Source organism: Homarus americanus, unplaced genomic scaffold, assembly GCF_018991925.1.
Source record: "Homarus americanus isolate GMGI-L3 unplaced genomic scaffold, GMGI_Hamer_2.0 scaffold24260, whole genome shotgun sequence".
Taxonomy (NCBI): domain Eukaryota; kingdom Metazoa; phylum Arthropoda; class Malacostraca; order Decapoda; family Nephropidae; genus Homarus; species Homarus americanus.
In genome coordinates, this window is record NW_024721079.1 from 166518 (window position 1) to 186835 (window position 20318).

The window sequence follows — 20318 nt, forward strand, 5'->3', positions numbered from 1 at the left end:
CATAAGAATCCCGGCCCTGACATGGTGCATCTTAGAGTGCTAAGAGAGTTGTGCAACGAGCTTGTCAAGCCCCTGAAGATCCTGTTCTGTAAATGCATGGATGAACAAAAGGTCCCCAGAGATTGGAAAGTGGCTTATGCGAGTCCTATCTTCAAGAAGGGCGATCGTCACTCCACGAACAACTATAGACCAGTGAGCCTGACCAGCATAATATGTAAAGTACTTGAGAGTATTATCAGAGATGCCGCGATGGAACATCTACTACGAAACAACCTTGTAAAGGATTGCCAACACGGTTTTATACTGGAGCGCTCCTGCTTAACACAATTGCTCAAGGTATTGGATATTTGGACCCATATTCTGGAACGGGGTAGTAATATCGACAATATTTACCTAGATTTTGCCAAGGCTTTCTACAGTGTACCCCACGAAAGGCTGAAAATCAAACTGGAAGGGTACGGAATTCAGGGAAATGTCCTAGCGTGGATAGAAGACTTTCTACATGACCGCAAGCAGTGTGTGTAGTGATTAATGGCACGAAATCATCTGTACATGTCACAAGGGGGTACCACAGGGCAGTGTATTGGGCCCGCTGTTGTTTGTTTGTTTGTTTTATAAATGACATGCCTGACGTTGTACATGCCTCCATACAAATGTTTGCGGATGACGCCAAGTCATTTAGGGAAATCAAGAACCATGCGGACTGTGAAGAGCTGCAGAAGGATCTCAGTGAGCTCCAAGAATGGTAGAAGAAACGGCTGCTGAGATTCAATGTCACAAATTGTAAGAGGATGCACCTGGGACAAACCAACGGTAGGGAGGCGTATCATATGTCCCAACGGGATGAATAAACTGCACTATTTGAGACTGAATGTGAGAAGGACCTAGGTGTGTATGTTGACAATGAGCTGAAGTTCTCGGGCCATTGCGAGAAGAAGGTAAACCAGGCAAATAAATTACTGGGTCTTATAAGAAGGTCGTTCAGATATCTAGACGGTCCGTCCCTCGTAACGATCTTCAAGAGTGAAGTGTTTCCCCATCTGGAGTACTGTCACCCCGACTGGTCCCCGAGATATGCTAGGGACTGTCAGTTGGTTGAAAATGTTCAAAGGAGGGCCACCAGACTGGTGCCTGCACTTGGGCACCTCAGCTACCCTGAGAGATTGGAGCGCCTGAACTTGCCGAGCTTATACTACAGACGGGCAAGGGGGGACCTAGTTGAGGTGTATAAGCATCTCAGGGGGCACTACTCAGTTGAGTGTCCTTACTTGGAGCTGGCGGACGCTCGCCCCACAAGGGGTCACAGCTCAAGATTGAAGAAGCTGCAAGTCCAGAAAACTGTGAGGGCAAACTTTTTCGGAGTGAGGGTTGTAAACTCTTGGAACAATCTACCAGAGAGTGTTGTGACGGCACCGAGTGTGAGCTCTTTCAAGACAAGACTTCACCAACACTGGAGCGAGTTCAGGTACATTCAGGAGCCGGTGCATGCCCAGTATTTGCCAACAGTGCGTGACAGAGACGTGACTGATCGCCCAAGCAGCTAACGAGCCGATCAGTGGCGAAGAGGATAAAAGTAAAGTAAAAGTTAACCCACTGAGTAATTGTGGTAAACAAAAGTGTGATGTTATTTAAATATTAAATGTGATATAATTTAAGTGTTCAAACTTATTTAGTGTATGGAAATACAGTATTTAACTGAGGCCCACATAATCAATAATTAATATTTATTATATACTGTACACATATTATATATAAATTTTATTCAAAAGTTGCTATTTGGGTTTAGGGGGGGGGGGGGCTACTTTGGGATTCCGAAGTTTGAATTCGCGGCCGTCGAAGCGAGACTAATACTGTAATTATTTCCCTACCAAGATCCGCTCACCAAACCTGTAGGTATCTCTCTATCATTTCTCCCTACATAATCTGTGTACACTTTCACTTGCGTGACTGTTACATCTCCTCACATAGTAAGTACTAAACAGACGCATTCATAAAATAATCAGGTGTGTGAAGATAACATAGGTGTGTAATTTGCCCAATCTTACAGGTGGTTGTACTTGACGAGGGAGATGCCAAGCAGCTCCCTGTGGCTTCTACAGGAGACGCCAGCAGCCTCCCCATCATCCAGGTAGCTTCCCAAGGCCGCTACAGGAATGACCTAAACATTGTATTGGTCAGGACGCCTCACTATACAGGTAGGCCTCAATATTAGCTTACAACATATTCAGTTGTGGACTCAGGGTTAGGGTTAGGTTTCCTTAGAGCCATTAGATGCTTACAGGCCTGTAACAGAAAAAAAAACATGTGCATTTTTACCTCGTTTGTGTTGTTTTAAACTGAGTGATATTATTGACTAAGTAGTTATGCTTAGGATATTTTGGGGGGTATTGTAGGTAAAAGTTAAAAGTTAAGACCAATTGCCCACCTTAACTACCTGCTGTACAGTGTTTCACCATGAAACTTAAATGCTTTTTTTAATCTGTGAAATTAATAAAAAATACTGTATACAGTATATCAAACGTGGTGGGTGGATTTAAGAGTCCTCTCCGCACATGAAACAGAAAAACCACTAAAATAATGGAAGTGGCAATTGAGCCGGGTCGGACAATAAAATAACTCAAATGCTATTGAGCCGAGTCAGACGGTAAAATAGCCTACAGTAGTATATAGCAGAGTGGTTTATTGATGATATGCCTAATCTAACTAGGCAACCCGGCTCAATAGCCCTTGACCTATTTGACCATCCAAACCAGCTTGTTAGATATATTGGCATTGATTGTTTAATTTATTTATTTATTTTTTTATTATATTAATCTAAGAATACTCTATAACTAGTATTTTGGGTTAAGTTAGGTTTGGTGGTTAATTTGATTACTATGAAATGAGAAGACTTTAGACATGGGGTGACTGCTGAATTATCCGAGTAAAAAGTTGTCTTGGCAGCAAAACATTTCTCTGGTACAATATTGTGTTTCTCCATACAAGTATCAGTGCTACTATAGCATGCAGTCTACAAAGATATCTTTAGTCTAACCAAACCAGACTTACCTATCCTTACATTACCTAACCTAAACTTACCTAAATATGCTGTTGACCACACGCTGTATTAGCACCCAAGTATCTCTTACTGCTCTGCTATAAGTGCTGTATGATAAATGATGACTAAAATTTATTTTTTTAATGGAAAATCTAACACTACGGTGAAACCTCGGAGAGATAATCTGTTCTATCGAGGTTCCGTTACATGTGAAGCGACATCTAATGTTATATATAGAGAGAAAAGTCCGTTATATCAAGGCTCCATTTCTAGGTGATATGACAATACATTTGGTTAAATAGTTAAGTGAGCGAAGGGGCAGTGTACTGGTTTCATGGAGAACATATTGCCTGTGCATTAATTCATCAATGCAGTAAGAAAGCATTTGTGGTCCATTGTGGAATGTAATGCAGTAGGTAGTTATTCTACATAAATGATCTTAATTACAGTATACAGTATTATCATACAGTATTTTGAACCTGAAGAATACAGCAAGAAACAGCCGCCACATTGAGTGATAGTAAGTGAGCTCTCATAGTCCCTAATTATATACAGTGTCTGGATGATGAATTAATAGAACTTAAAGGCCACAACTGGAGAGTTTTTCTGCACCTTTATTTGTTAAACAGAGATTTTTAACTCTATGCCAAAGTAAATATTATTTTCAACTAAACAAAAATTGTTATTCAATAGTTTTTTAAATTAATTAATAAAATCTTAATTGTGTACAATAAATGAAGACCACTGAGTGAACATTGTTATATTAAAAGTTTTTATTATGCATATTATTGATAAATACTTTGTATTTTGTGAAAGTCATCAATGTGGGTTTTGGAAGTCCTTGTGTAGTATTAATGTATTGTATTGTATTGTACTTTTCTAATGACTCTTGGAAAATTTTGATTGATGTTGAAATGCTAATTACAAACCACCTGTGATGTTTGGATGGCACTCTTAGGTAATTTGTGTTATTTTGGATGTACTAAAGTAGTAAAACACATTAATTTTTTTCTGTCTTACAGACCCAAGAATAATGGCAGGACTACCACAGGAACTAAGAGGAAGAGACGCAAGATGACTCCTGATCTATGTTCTAACTACAGTCTTGGTACCTCGGCACACACACAGTGATACCTTCCCCAGCGATGAAGTAATACTGTTTGTGCAGTACAGCAGGGGATCCAGGTGTCATGCTCTAATGCAGTAGTTCTCAAACCATGGGTTGCAATTACCTAGTAAAGTTATGCTGTTTGCCTGTGATTTTATTTAAAAAGCTTTCAAGTACTCTATTTATTGCTAGTTATACCTTGCTATTAAATTCATAGCTGATATGACAATAAATTTGATTTGACAGCTAATTTTTGTATTTGAATCAATGGGTCACAAAGTTTCCAAGATATTCAAAATTGGATCACACTCAAAAAAGCTTGAGAACCACTGCTCTAGTGAAACCCTTAAAAACAAATATTGTATTAACATAGAATATCATTAATTGTAACATCACAAGGTGTGTAGGTAGAGTACTGTACACACTGCAAATTAAAGAAAAACTTTAACTGATCATAACTCAAACCATAAGTTACAGTCATCTCCTCCATCAGTTACTGACTGGTGAAGGAGATACAGTACTGTACATAGTCTAGGGATAGACCAATGAAAGGGAAAAAAACTGGCCGGTAGTTTTTTATTTTGCCATTAGGTATGACTGCATATTTTTATAATCTGTCCAAAAAATTTTGGGGGGGAAATTACTAATTTTATAACATGTATTTTTTCGCAATGATTCAATTTATTAGAAAAATTCAATCCAGTTTTTTGTAGATGTGGGTATGCTTACTAGAGGGGAAAACATTAAACAAAGTGTTATGATAAATAAAAAAGATTTTAACAAAGAACAAACCCTCCCTTTGGATCTTATTTTATTTTTATACATATAAAAAAAACTGTTTGACCAATTGTATTGAAACTTACAAAATCCTTTTAATTATAGGTTCGAGAGATGATGTAATGGGCAATTTCTGGAACTTCCACGAACATTTTTCCGTTACCCGGAAAATTCCGGGGAGGAGGGATTATTTTCCGGCTTTGAGAGAGTAGTCTCGTTACCCGGAAATCTCTCATTCCTGGAAGTGCTCTGCACCAATTGTACCGGTTAACAGAGCTATCACTGAATTGGCCAAGTAGTTGACGGTTAGGTACAGTAATTTGTAGTATTTTGGGTAATAGTTAAGACCAGATGCACACCTTAAGTACCCATACCTGCTGTGTTACATTTCACCATAGAACATAAATACTTTCCTGCCACATAAAATGAAAATGCACGAGCAATCCACCCGCCATATTTGTTGGAATATAAGAATACTTATAGCTAGTATTTTAGTTTAGGTAATTTTATTTGTATTATTTTTGTAATTAAAGAATTATTAATGATCCTTCTTGGTGTCTCATGGCAACTGCTGACATTCATAAAGTACCAGATAATTTATTACTATATTCTGTGCTTTGTGGTTCATTAACTAACATAACCAATCCAACCTAGCAACTTATTATACGACAGTCAACCCTCGCTTTACGCGTTCCCATTTTACGCGTTTCCACGTTTACGCGGTACCCTGCCGAAACCGGAATGCTCACTTTCCTCGGTGTGTGTCCCCTTTTACGCGGAGAGTGGCGCGAGCAGGGTGCGCACAAGGTCGCCCAGTCATCAAAATATTTCCGAGTTCTTCACCCGCCACCCACCACAGCCGGCCCAAGTCAGTGATAGTGATAATGATAGTGAGGATATGGACTTATATGGACTTTGAGGGGTTTGACAAAGAGGCCCTGCAAGCCTCTGTGGTGGATAGTGATACAATTGATACAAGTGATACAGGTGAGGGCCAATAATCTGCCCTCTGCCTCGGAACCAACCCCCCATCCCTGTGTGGCCAGCCATCTTTTCTACTAATGTAAGTGTTAAAAAACCTAATATTATTGATATTTCTCTTAATTATTAATTGTGTGTGCATACCATCATAAAACTAAAAAATTATTTTTACTACAACGTAGGTATTGTGTCTGAAAAAGTGGAGTTTGGGGGTCGGCCCGGTCTCTATTTCAATTAATCCCATATGTTATGTTGTTCACTTTACGCGGGCCGCCGTGGGTTGAATTAACACCGTAAAGTGAGGGTTCACTGTACTACTATACTTTATGGTTCATTAACTTACCAAACCAAACCTAACCCATTATACTACCTAACCAAAATATTCATTAGAAACAAATATTTGTAGAACCATTGTACATACACTTAATCAACAAGAAGACAATGTGGTATTGTGGCAGCAGCGCCCACATGTGTTAATTGAAGCCTCAAGAAATCATGAAATTTATACCAGTATCATGTAGAAGATATTGCTTGTACATTATTAATTGATTTTATGAGGTGAGAAAGTATTTACATTCTATGGTGAGATGTGATATAGTAGGGAGTTAAGGCACATAATTGATCTTAACTACAGTGAACCCTCACTTTACGCCGTCAATTCAACCCACGGCGGCCCGCGTAAAGTGAGAAACGCGTAAAGTGAACAACATAACATATGGGATTAATTGAAATAGAGACCGGGCCGACCCCCAAACTCCACTTTTTCAGACACAATACCTACGTTGTAGTAAAAATAACTTCTTAATTTTATGATGGTATGCACACACAATTAATAATTAAGAGAAATATCAATAATATTAGGGTTATTTAACACTTACATTAGTAGAAAAGATGGCTGGGCACACAGGGATGGGGGGTTGGTTCCAAGGCAGAGGGCAGATTATTGGCCCTCACCTGTATCACTTGTATCAATTGTATCACTATCCACCAAAGAGGCTTGCAGGGCCTCTTTGTCAAACCCCTCAAAGTCCATATAAGTCCATATCCTCACTATCATTATCACTATCACTGACTTGGGCCGGCTGTGGTGGGTGGCGGGCGAAGAACTCGGTAATGTTTTGATGACTGGGCGACCTTGTGCGCACCCTGCTCGCGCCGCTCTCCGCGTAAAAGGGTACACACACCGCGGAAAGTGAGCATTCCGTGTTTGGCAGGGTACCGCGTAAACGTGGAAACGCGTAAAGTGGGACCGCGTAAAGCGAGGGTTGACTGTATAGGTTATGTTTGGTTAGGTTAGATTTTTTTTCCGGTGGTTTTTTGTTTTGAATTTGTTTCAAATAATCCTGTAGGTGAATGGCCGAAACTATAATGTTACCATTTTTTAATCCTCAAAATTGTAATTAGTTTCATAAATTTTTATCGTTGATTATCTTATTTAGACCCCCTACCCTTTCATTGATTTTCAACCTTGGTTCCATCTAACACAGATATTTCGATTTCATTTAAGAGAAGTACAGGGCTTTGAAGTATGGGTAATTGTTTAAAAAGCTCTGTATTATTAAAAAATGTACCTGTATTATCGTTACGGTCATCCATCGAAATTTAGGATTCTAAGTTCACGTTAGGCTAGATTAGGTTAAGTTAGGTTAAGTTAAGTTTTGTTAATTTTTTATTTTTTTTGGTTAGGTTAGGTCTAAATTATGTTTTTCCGATGTTTGTTTTTTTGAACAACTTCTAAATACGTTGATGACTGAAATGATAAAATTACCTTAAAATAGTAAACTTACCTGTATACTTGTTGCACCAATAATGCCAATAAGTACAGCACCATGTTTAACTTACAATATAGTAAAATCTAAATAAATAATTTGTACCAAAACAGGCCAAGTAGCATAACAGTAATCTATTTTGTAGATAGGTGTATATATTATCCTAAGCCTATAATTCCAAAATTGCCAGCAGGAAATTGTATAAACTGTTCACTAAGGCTGTGGCTATTGCTCTCAAAACACTTTCAAGATACAGACTGACACAGGCTTGAGACACATCATAACAGTCTCCAATTGCTATTTGATGGCTTCCAGTCGCCATGCAACGTATTGCTAGTAGAACTTGTAGGTTTGGAGGAACAGGACAACCTGGAAAGAAATCATTGTTTTCAGAGAAAATAAATTTATAAATGCCGCAATTTCAATATGTTTTATAGTGAGACGGTCTTATTTATGGCAAGAGTTGGAAAAGGTGTTAGAGTATTTATAAGTTAAAGTAAAGTTAACCTAACCTAGCATAAATTAAAGTTAACCTAACCTAGCATAAATTATCACTTGCAGTGGGCGAACTTACTATTACTGAGACGGGGGAAGCTGCTGTGAAGTCCTCTATATTAGCTAAAATATTGCATCATATATGCTTAAGGCACATTTTCATTAAATAATCAAACTCCAGCTTCCAGTGAACTTGTTTTATTATTCACCTAATTCAGCCAAATGGAAGTTTACCAAAACGAAATAATGTAATTGGTGATGAAAAATTAGAGCCTGCAGTATTTCACATATTATATCATGATCCACTGTATCAAAGGTGTTTTTGTTTGTAATACTACCATCCTTGTGATAATGACCCAGTGAAATTTGCCTCTACCCATTTTGATATTTTTAGGCATAAACCTCCCCTGTTTATATTTTCAAGATAGAAACTCACTTATAAAACTGCTAAAAAGTTGCATTAAGTAACTTAAATGGAATTAATTTATTAATATATGCAACAAAGTTTTGAGATGATTTCCTGTCAGTGAAATTTGCCTCTATCCATATTAATAATTATAGGCAAGAACGATGCCAGTTTATATTTTCCTGACAGAAACTCACTTATACAACTGCTAAAAAGTTTAATAAATTACCGTAAATGTGTTTAAAAGATTAGTACCAGCGTTAGTAAGATGGGATGACTCCACCAACAACAACACAGTGTCTGGCAGCACATGTTTTACCTCAGTCCTACTATGACAGGGACACAGCTTCTGCACTGTCATAATGTGGGCCGTAAAACCAATAATGTAAAAAAAATACATTTGTAAAATTACCAATACGTGTTTCTTTGTACATTATTTGTATTCACTATAAATATTCAATAAAACTAACAAAACAATTATGAAGAGGGTGACGGAAAGCAGCTCATAGCTACCTCTTCAAAGTTTGGTACAATTAGTTCGTTTTCATGCCAACACACTCATTCGTTCGCTGCACTATAAGGTTCTTCGCATTTAAAAATACAGCTTTCGACATGAAGATATTCTTCAAGGGAAGATGTTGTTTAATAATATACTTTTATCCTCTCCACCACTGATCGGCTCGTTAGCCGCTTGGGCGATCAGTCACGTCTCTGTTACGCACTGTTGGCAAGTACTGGGCATGCACCGGCTCCTGAATGTACCTGAACCTGCTCCAGTGTTGGTCAAGTCTTGTCTTGAAAGAGCTCACACTCGGTGCCGTCACAACACTCTCTGGTAAATTGTTCCAAGAGTTTACAACCCTCACTCCGAAAAAGTTTGCCCTCACGGTTTTCTGGACTTGCAGCTTCTTCAATCTTGAACTGCGACCCCTTGTGGGGCGAGCGTCCGCCAGCTCCAAGCAAGGACACTCGACTGAGTAGTGCCCCCTGAGATGCTTATACACCTCAACTAGGTCCCCCCTTGCCCGTCTGTAGTATAAGCTAGGCAAGTTCAGGCGCTCCACTCTCTCAGGGTTGCTGAGGTGCCGAAGTGCAGGCACCAGTCTGGTGGCCCTCCTTTGAACATTTTCAACCAACTGACAGTCCCTAGTATATCTCGGGGACCAGATGGGGTGACAGTACTCCAGATGGGGAAGCACTTCTTATAAGACCCAATAATTTATTTGCCTGATTTACCTTCTTCTCACAATGGCCCGAGAACTTCAGCTCATTGTCAACATACACACCTAGGTCCTTCTCAGAAAGTCTCTTAGAAAGTTGTCTATTGTCGCTATATTGAGAGAATTTTGACCATTGAATTATCTACAAAAAAAATTATGTTGATCGAACGTTTCAAATTTTAATCTGATGGTATAAGGAAGGTAATAGAGTTCATGTATGCCCCTGATCACTGTTATCTTTCATCAGATAAGAGGTGATAACATGTGGGGGCACTTCACACCCATCACTCCCCCTCACATGAATCTGACCTATATATACTGTTAAATTGTTAATGAATATGATGTATTTCTTTGTGTATGAACCTCTGTCCTGCGTGGCAGTGAGAAGTGATACCACCCTCAGTATCAAAACCTGACTGAATTACTCAGCATAGGCAAACTGTACTCCAAGCTTTGTCAATAAATTTGTTAAACTAAAAATCTCCCTTCCAGCCTGGTCCTCCTCCCTCCCTTACCGACTTCCATCCTCTATATTTATTTCCTTCTTCTCCTTACTTCACTTCATTTCTTCTTGTTTTACTATCCCAAGTCCCAGGTAGCTGATCTGATTTTCTGTCACATTTACACACAATTGCAGGGCCTTGTTTCTCTTACTTTGACAACACAACATACATATATTGTTTCTCACTCTTGATCTTTTTTTATTATTATTATTATTTTTATTATTATTATTATTATTATTATTATTATTATTATTATTATTATTATTATTATTATTATTATTATTATTATTACATTTTCGCCCCCAGGCCCCAATGTGGGTCAGTGACCTGTGCCCGGGTGGGCTAATCCCCGTAAAAAAAAGGTACCTGTACTATTTCTTGCTCACATCCTTGTCCCTCTCTTCTCCATCTTCCTTGCCTCCCTCTTTCCCTCTTTCCTTTTCTTTTCCATCTTCATTCCTGCCTCTTGCCTTTTCTTCTTCATTTATCTGTTTTCTTCTTTACTTTCACTTGGCTCAAGGTAGCTACTTTCAGCTTCTCGCTCCCTTCATTTCTCTCACTCTCCTCCCTCCCGCCATCCACATTCAATTCCTCTTTGTCTTCTCTCCTCCTTTCCCTCATCACCCTCCCTCATTTAATTTATTTCTCGCCTCATAGGTGATGACTTGTGTGAGTTATGTCCAGTTTTCATCTGTTAAGAAAGTCAAGGGAAAGTCAAATTTTTTAATAGCTTAAATTAGGTTAAGTTTGTTCTATTACTTAATCATAATATCACATTTTTATATGGGATATATTCATTCGCTTTGTAAATAATAGTTGTATAGCGAGCACAAATTAATAATATTATTTTTTTATCGGATATATTCATTCGCTTTGTAAATAATAGTTATATAGTGAGCCCAAGTTATGTTTCGATAAATGGGCAATAATCCACTATAACGGGGCAGGTGCTGAGGTTGCACGTTGCCCCCTCAAGTTTTGCTGCAAAATTTTGGGAAAAATCCACAAGCTACCTATTGTATATAATAATTCTTGAGTGTCTTTTGATGTCTCTGCCACTCTTTCGACATAATTAAATAGCTAAAAATAAAGGTAATTAACTCATTCATTACTTGGAATGAATAAAATGGTATACATTCTTACTGTTTGTTCACATTAGATAAATGTTACGGATCACCTGAAGAATCTCCACTCCAACTGATTTCATCTAAAGATCAACCTAACAGTAACCTAACCTAACCTACTGTAACACTAATCTAACATAATCTTACTTAATCTAACCTTACTTTAACCAAACCTTACCTAATTTAACCTAACCGTACCAACACCTAACCCTAACCTAACCCTAGCCTAATCTAACCTTGCGCTAACCCAAGTTAACTCAACCTCATCCCCCAAATAGTGTTAGGGTGGCCAATTAATCTAGAGGTGAATATAAGCTGGGGTGGAAATTTGTATTCACACGATCCATTTCAATTCTGTCAATGAAAGTTATTTTTAATTCCGTCTCAATGCTATAACTAGTATATGTTAACCTCATACGTATATTATCAATATATTAAATTAAATTCATGTAGCTGTTAAGAACAGTAAGATATATTTATTATCTATACTATGCAGTCATAGTTTTAAAACTTTTTATAACTTGGATTTTATTCAGATTGTCCAAGGTTATCAACACTAGCGAACGACTTTCTTATGGCATTTGACAGAAAACATCGAAAAATTATGATAATTCTCAGAAGGAATCAATTAATTCTATCCGTAGGTGGGAATCAAGCTTAGCAGACAGATGATGGTGGGTAAACTGCTGCAACTTGTGCCACAGCTTATGTACACAAATAATAACGGCTCCGGATTTTGAACTGACAACTACAGTATGTTTCAAATTGAGCAAGCAGGCACTGTTGCATTCACTCCACGGCACCAATAGTTTGAATGTCAAAACTTTCATTTCCATATATCAGTCAAAATTGTGCAAATGCCATAAATTGACTAAAATATCATAAACTAATAAAAAAGTATTCTTGGGTTGGCATATATTTTGCGTGTTGTGGCGCTGGCAACCTTGAGAAGTGCTTGCTCGTTGCCATACTCCATATTGTATTTTTTTCTCTTATACAGGAAGTCTTCATCAGTTATCAACACAGGACAATTTTATTCATTACATTAACAACATTAATCTGAAGGGATTAAGTCTAATTTGATATATTAGTAAAACAATAATATGCGAGAGGGAAGCAATGTGGCATCGGGCTATAGTGTGACCTCTCGGGTAGTGTGGGGCCACGTCATCACACCTCATAACCCATTGAACACCTCAAAACTTTTATGACTGTCCATCCGTTTCTTTTATCAATATTTCCCACTGTGATTGTGTGTGTGTGTGTGTCTTGTGAGAGCACATAATATATTACCTTGTGCCGTCAGGTGTGCTTACGTGCACGTTATTACATACAGTCAATGCACATTCATTTTCACACACACACACACTCATCCAGAATTCATTATTTTTATTCACAGCCGACAATGTTAAGCTCCCCGCGGTCATTGTTGATATATGAGCAGAACTTATGTGAATACATTTAATAAGATTTTAGGTTATTAAAATATCTAGATTGTGTTATTATAAAAATCGCGTTGTATACTGTGAACTGTGAACTGGTAATGCTCGGTGTTCAAATCATGAGATGCCATTTCATATACAGGTATATTATTTTTTCTTCGTGACTCTACGTTCTCTATCATTATATTTTTTATATTGATAATTATATTTATATATCCATCATCTCAGCAAACATTTTGACTCTTGTGAAGAAGAAAGCATCGTCACCATTCAAGCAGGAGTAGCGCTTACAAGTTCTGTTGCTAGGCGGGAAGAGCTGCATTATTTCTCTACTCTTACAGGATATGACTAATGATAGAAGATAAAATAACGTCATTATTCACACTTAAATGGATTACAGTAAGTTGGCATATCTTAACCGCCATACATATTTCTCCATGAGGCTAAACATATTATAATATGTAACTCGAGGTTTCTGCTCTGCGGATCACAGGTCTCCGGTGATGGCCACCACAGCTACGTTTTCTCCGGGGTTCAAGCATAACCCATCGATTTGTATTTTGGTGTTCTGCGATATACGTCCAGTTTAACAACTTTTGACCTGGGTACTGAAATATCAACTTGTTTTACTTATATTAGGAGTGTAAAGTAGGTATTTGTGGATACATTTAAAGTAGGAATAATCCGTTATATTCAAATAGGGCGTGGTGGTGGTGTAGTGGCTGGGTACGACTCCCAGCCAGCCAGACATACCGCTGACGGCTGACCTCCACTTACTCCTGTCAAGTTATCCCGCCAAATTTGAATGTTTTTTTTTCCTGGGAAAACTCCACAGATTCTTTGCATTGATTTTTAGAAATTATATGCTAGATAAAGAATAATTAATTCATCTAAAGTTGTATGGTACCAAAATTCTTCATTGCAACTTCTGTTACTACATTGGGAACCGTGTTCTTGATATCTATCACAACATACTATCACACCCACAATTGGTGAATTATGATTTATTATTGTACTGTATATACCACCAAGATCATTCAGGACTATACTGTATTTCACAGCAACTATTTGTTAACAGCACAACATCTTTGTTATTGTTGTTATCTACTAACAATGTACCAGTGTGTGGTACAGACTGTAGTCATGTGACCTGCAGTAGTGGCTGGTAAACAAGACAAAGAAGTACAGTACATACAAATTTCATTGCCATTTATATATATATACACACACACACACATATATATATATATATATATATATATATATATATATATATATATATATATATATATATATATATATATATATATACTAGCAGAAACGCCGCCCTCCGGGCGGCTCATTGGCTAGGCCACGGTAGAATGCCACCCTCCGGGAGGCTCCACATTGTCTCACTGTTCAGTCCCCAAAACTTATTCTTCCATCAATAGTTCATTAGCGGTATACGTAAGTTCCACCATGTTTTTCACTACAATGGTACAGCAAAGTATATTTTTTTAGCATTAAACTGTTATTATTTTATTGTCTAATCATCACTACATATAACACCACCCATCATCACTACATATGACACCATCCATCATCACTACATATAACACCATCCATCATCACTACATATAACACCAACCATCATCACTACATATAACACCACCCATTATCACTACATATAACACCATCCATCATCACTGCAGATCGGTAAAGTAGTTTCCGATATTCTCGTGCGGACACACAGACATACTTCTTTGTTTTTGATATATATATATATATATATATATATATATATATATATATATATATATATATATATATATATATATATATATATATATATATATATATACTATACGTTTTATGAAAGTTTGTTATAAAATATATTTATAAAGTGTTGATAGCGATAATAGTTCACATCAAAGTACAGTACTGTGCATGACTGAAAGCAATTTCTGTGAGGTATGAAACAAAGGACATGTACATGTAACGCAACATATACACTCAGAGCTGTACTTGATCTATGTCACTTCTGCACGCATACAGTATATGAAGTAACTAACGCATTTACGCACTTAAGATCTTTCAGAGCGAGGCAAATGATATGGGGAGAGTCTGTGGCGTTAGTTTGAGGGGTGCTGACATGAGCCGTTACTACGTTAGTATGCTAGATTGGGTTTCTCAGTGCACTGCACGTTGTCTAAAAGTATAGACAACAACCATTCACCTGTATTTGTAAATTTTGTGAATATAATGTTCAGGAGTGTTTAGGTTAGGTTAAGCAATATTATTAGTCTTATTGATCTGTATTTGTCTAGGTTTTGTGTTGTGTTCTCTCTCTCATGGTTCATCTGCATGTCCCCATCAGGTAAACCACACATGTTGTTTAACCTCACCTCACCTCAACAAAGATCAAGTAATTCTTTCACTATAACAGTACCATTCACCTGTCAGTCTATCTGTCTGTCTCGTGTGTATTTGATCAGCCTATACCTCGACATTTCCCTAAAAAATTAGGACCCGGATTCTCCAAATTTATACCCTAAGATATCCCTCTACGCTGGAGAAAAAGGAACAAGGCAGGATATGCCTAAGTGGAAACGCCTTTTCATTTTAGTCACTGTCTGTGTTGTGTCTTAATTTATCCAGTTATCAGGTATTTTTATATTCGTGTCAATATGAATGCTATGTCACGCTTTGTATACCCTCTAGAACACCTTTCCTGTCATCAGTTGATAAAAAAAATTACCTATTTTAAACCAAGAAAGATTTTAGTGCATGTCATAACAGAATTCTCACGAGACAACTTCTACATAATCGGTCCTCCAAGATCTAACAGCGATGTAGATAAGATATTTAGCAAATAATTAATATCCAGGGTGAAATATGAAGTGATGAGGGATGACGGTAACACTAGTGTTAGTGGAGCGCTACCCAATTATACCTAATCCACATACTAATGACCAACACACACTACACATCACCAATTTGCTCGTTGTGTTACCTCCTCCCGTGTAATTTTATATTTTCAAAATAAATAGCAGAGAACCGGTCAATACATATTTTGTATAATCAGCTTAAGTAACGATAAAATTAGTAGCAAGTATTGGACGGGTAAATTTATCCCCACAAAATGCCACCCCGGGGCAAGCAAGCACACCCAGCCATCACAGTTCTGCGTAGATGGCATCCCGGTCGGTCTGATATTTACACCAATACGCCAGCGTCATTTGTAGGTCAAATGAGCCAAGAACGGCGGCCGTCTGCAGGTCTAGCTCACCTCTACCACAGCTATTGATTTGATTGAACCTGTTGGCCATTCTCTGCCTGGGTGCCGTAGCCGAGCTGACACCGAGACAGCTGACACACACTTTACCTCATCGGTTGACATTTAACATTAAGTTTATGTTTTCATTATATAACTGAGATATTATTGCATTAGTCGTGTATGGGAATATGTAGCAGGTAGGAGTTTGTTTCTACAACTTTATTCATATAATCCCCTAAATATATTCTTCACTTCACCTTCCCACATTTACTGTAAGGGTTCATAAGGCGAGATGATCAATTGTCAGTCGGGATTGTTACATTAGTGTGTGAAATAATAATTTTGAGAATAAAGGCAAAGTTGTTTCTATAATAATCAAGGAACTAGGATATCCTAGCTCCTTTCCTGCACCAGAGACATTCACTGTCTCTTGTATTGCCAAGCGTTACAGTATCATGCAAGATCTGTCCGCGAGTTATGCACAGGTATCTTTTATCATATACAATCAACGAACAAGCTGAATTTTGTTTTTCATCTCGTCTACATACTGTAGCAGTAAAAAAGACAAATTACGATACGGGGTAATACAATATATATGTATGGACCCCTATACACTGGGACGGTCAAGTAGGCCTACACTAGTGCCACTCTCTGAAGTTAACTATTCGTGATGGGGAATATTTTATGAATGCTTCTAAATAACATCAATTTATTAAAATCTTACACTGAAGTATATATTGCAATAATATCTAGTTATATATATGATAATTTTGAGTGTATGGGGAGGGTGCCCTCACCATACAGTAGGTCTACACCCATTGATAACCTTTCATTAAGCCTCTACCTTATATTATGCATCACCTAAATTTATCTCAGTAATTAATTTTACAACTACCCATCTTTACAGTACTATATATTGCTTTTTAAATTAACTATCTTTTTATAATCAAAAGTAAGAATGTCATCTGCACCCGACCTCCTCTGCACCGTGCCATGCGAACTTGGCCCCTAAGTCACACGCCCCTTCTCAAAAAATTACCTCTAATACTAATCAACAGATAACTATATAAGTTTCTTTCATCTGGCATATGATGTAGCGATTTTTTTTCGATTTTCTGGTGTAAAGATAGTTAGGAGAAGTTAAACTTTTATAATGAAATTGAAAGGAAGCGGCTACGAAAAATTCTCTCTCAATTCAACCCTCACTCTCACGGGCTTACCAAGGGGAGACGCAGAAACAAGGCTATTTCACCCCTATTCCATAAATTTAAAGGCTCAAAGTTCACATGGCAACTTCATTGAGACATCTCTTCAGATTAAGCAACAAAAAATTGTATGGTGTGACAAATAAAGAGTACTTTATTTAGTAACATAGCCCGACACCTCTAATGGCTCTCTACCGACACACGTAGCTCTGAGTCAGACCTTGCTCGCCATAGGGACAAGATTTATTTGTAGAAAAAAACAGGTTTATCTTGTGCTCAGGGCAAATTTATATTCATTTTAAGGAGACATATACATACATCCTTCACAAACTCGATTATGAATACTCAATATCCTTTCTATAATGAAATATGAAGCAAAATATTACTGCGTTTTGGAGGTGATGTCGACATGGCGAGGAGCCAGGAGTTTGTGTTAGTTCCGTCAACTTTGATCGTTTTATGCTACAATATTCGTGTTTAAACACAAAGTTGATTCATATGATTTTAAAGAAGAATTATTAATCTTTAATTTGAAAATAATAAATAATTCTATGATAATGACTCAACGATGACATTTTATTCTTAGCAATGATAGGTGGTGTATTTGCCTCGCACTGCTCGAAGAAATATCCGAATAATTTCCATATACAAAATCGCACGTTAATTTTGAGAACACGAAAAGAAAGACTAATCAGTCTTCTTTATATATCCAAGTCTATAACAAATTATAGTGAGAATTATGGCGGTAAATGTATTAAGAAAGTAATCTTAACAAACACAGATGTCTTTGCGCAGCCCCTGAAACTCACCGAAAACGGGCGCGAGAATCATGATGCTACTTTTGCGTCCGCACTGGGGACATAATAATGTGGCATTGTACGGAAATGGTATCACTCACCCAGCTGATCGAGCCTACTCACACCAGCGTATAATTCCAGTTATCTATAATTTTGACGCAATGGCCGACGCTGCAGCATCTCCCGCCAAGAAGGCCGCTAAGAAGAGTGCCAAGAAAACTGCATCTCACCCCAAGTACTCTGCCATGATTGCAGCTGCCATCGCTGCGTTGAACGAACGTAGTGGTTCCTCCCGTCAGGCTATCCTGAAGTACATCGTCGCTACCTACAAGGTAGAGGAGAAGGTCGCCTCCACCCAGCTGAAGCTTGCCCTGAAGCGAGGTGTTACCTCTGGTGCCCTCAAGCAGGTCAAGGGGGCTGGTGCCTCCGGCTCCTTCAGAATCAACAAACCTGCTGTAGAAGATAAGCCCAAGAAGAAAGTCATCAAGAAGCCCGCTGCTAAGAAGGTCGTCAAGAAGCCCGTTGCTAAGAAGGTCGCCAAGAAGCCCGCAGCCAAGAAAGCCGCGAAAAAGCCCGCAGCCAAGAAGGCAGCTAAGAAACCTGCACCGAAGAAGGCAGCAAAGAAGCCCGCAGCCAAGAAGGCAGCAAAGAAGCCCGTGGCGAAGAAAGCGACAAAGAAGCCAGCTAAGAAGGCAGCAAAGAAGTAGACGTGTGTGTGCTGTGAACTTTAGTGTTAAGGTCATCCAAAGGTGAAATTTTATATTATAACTCCGTTGGAGTAATGTGTATAGTATATTAAGAATTTATTGTACCTGAAAATATACCCTTAGTGAGGGTAGGAGATCTCTTGTATATGAGAATGTTTATTAAATGTTCTTTTTTATGTGTTGTCTCCCTTACCCTTTATTACAATTGTCTTCTGCTAACATTAATCACTGAAGGTAAAGCAAGACGAGAGGAAAACTGATGTTCATGAAATAAGAACAAAAGTTTAAAAGTATGCCTGGTTAAATGACCAAGTGCTGTAAGTCATGAATGAATATGACGACTATAAATGGTAAAGGGAAAGTAAGCTAAAGTCTTGAGAATGAAAGGAAAGTTAGTCATAAATAAAAGGTAAAACTAAAAAGGATTTGGAAAAGTTAAATGAAATTGAAGTCTTAATGTGAATGGACAATAAAAGGAAAAAGATGCTAAAAATTATACTCTTACTGGTAAATATAACCAATGAAAACTGTCGATAAAAGGGAAAATAGATCAGTCAAAACGTTGCTCAGAAAACTGACTGAGAAAAGAAAGTAAAGGTCAATAAATTATGGTTGAATTTTAAAAACTGGAGAAAGAAACTTTACATTTTAAACTTTCCCGCCAAATCCCCATTGGAACTCATCGCCGGGTCAGTAATGAATATTTTAAACTGGTATATTGGTGAATATATTACCGTATATAAAACAGATATGTACATCCACTAAAAAATTATTCGGCACCCGCGTTATATTGTATCACTCCGAAAGGGTGCCGAATATTTTTTAGTGAGTGTACATGTTTATATAAATGCTCACGACCACACAGGTGTACACCCAATAAAAAAGTATTCGGCACCCTTACGGCGTGATAACGCGGGTGCCGAAATTTTTTTTAGTGGGTGTACATTATATTAGATACGTTGTTGAAGATATTTGAAATATAATACAAATGGGAATAAATTAGTGTAGTATTCTGTATACGTGAAAGTGTAAACACAACACTTACAGTTCAAGGTTATTTTTGTATATATTGTTTTGTTACAGATAATTATACGTCCTTTTTTTGCAAGTTCAAGAGTTTTAGTATAGAATAACTTGGGTAACCCTTGAGGTATTTATGAATTCTGTTACTGACAAGTCCAAAAAACTGTGGGCCAATTTTTTCGGAATGAGAATTATATGAACTCTTGGAACAAGCGGCTGACGACTCTATCAGTGAAGAAGATAAAAGTAAGTAACACTGGTAATAGGTAATAGGTTCAGGCGTTCAGAGTTCCCGCGTAAAGTTTACGTTTCTTTATAGTCATAATCTTTTTCTAGATTTTTAGTAAATGTGATATCACCTGTTGTATTATGATAATTAAATATAATTATAAATCAATATAATTATGTATCTATCAAATTATCTATATATTTATCTGAGTAGCCTTTATTATAGCCACGCTCCCTGAC

The 20318-nt window shown here is 37.6% G+C and overlaps 1 protein-coding gene across 1 annotated transcript; it reads left to right on the top strand.

The window, feature by feature from the left end:
- Window positions 1–18217: 18217 nt before the first annotated feature.
- LOC121861378 (histone H1-delta-like) lies at window positions 18218–19003 on the top strand. Its single transcript, XM_042359029.1, has one exon. The coding sequence runs from the start codon at window positions 18282–18284 to the stop codon at window positions 18825–18827; it is 546 nt and encodes a 181-aa protein (XP_042214963.1). The 5' UTR covers window positions 18218–18281; the 3' UTR covers window positions 18828–19003.
- The last annotated feature ends 1315 nt before the right edge of the window (window positions 19004–20318 follow it).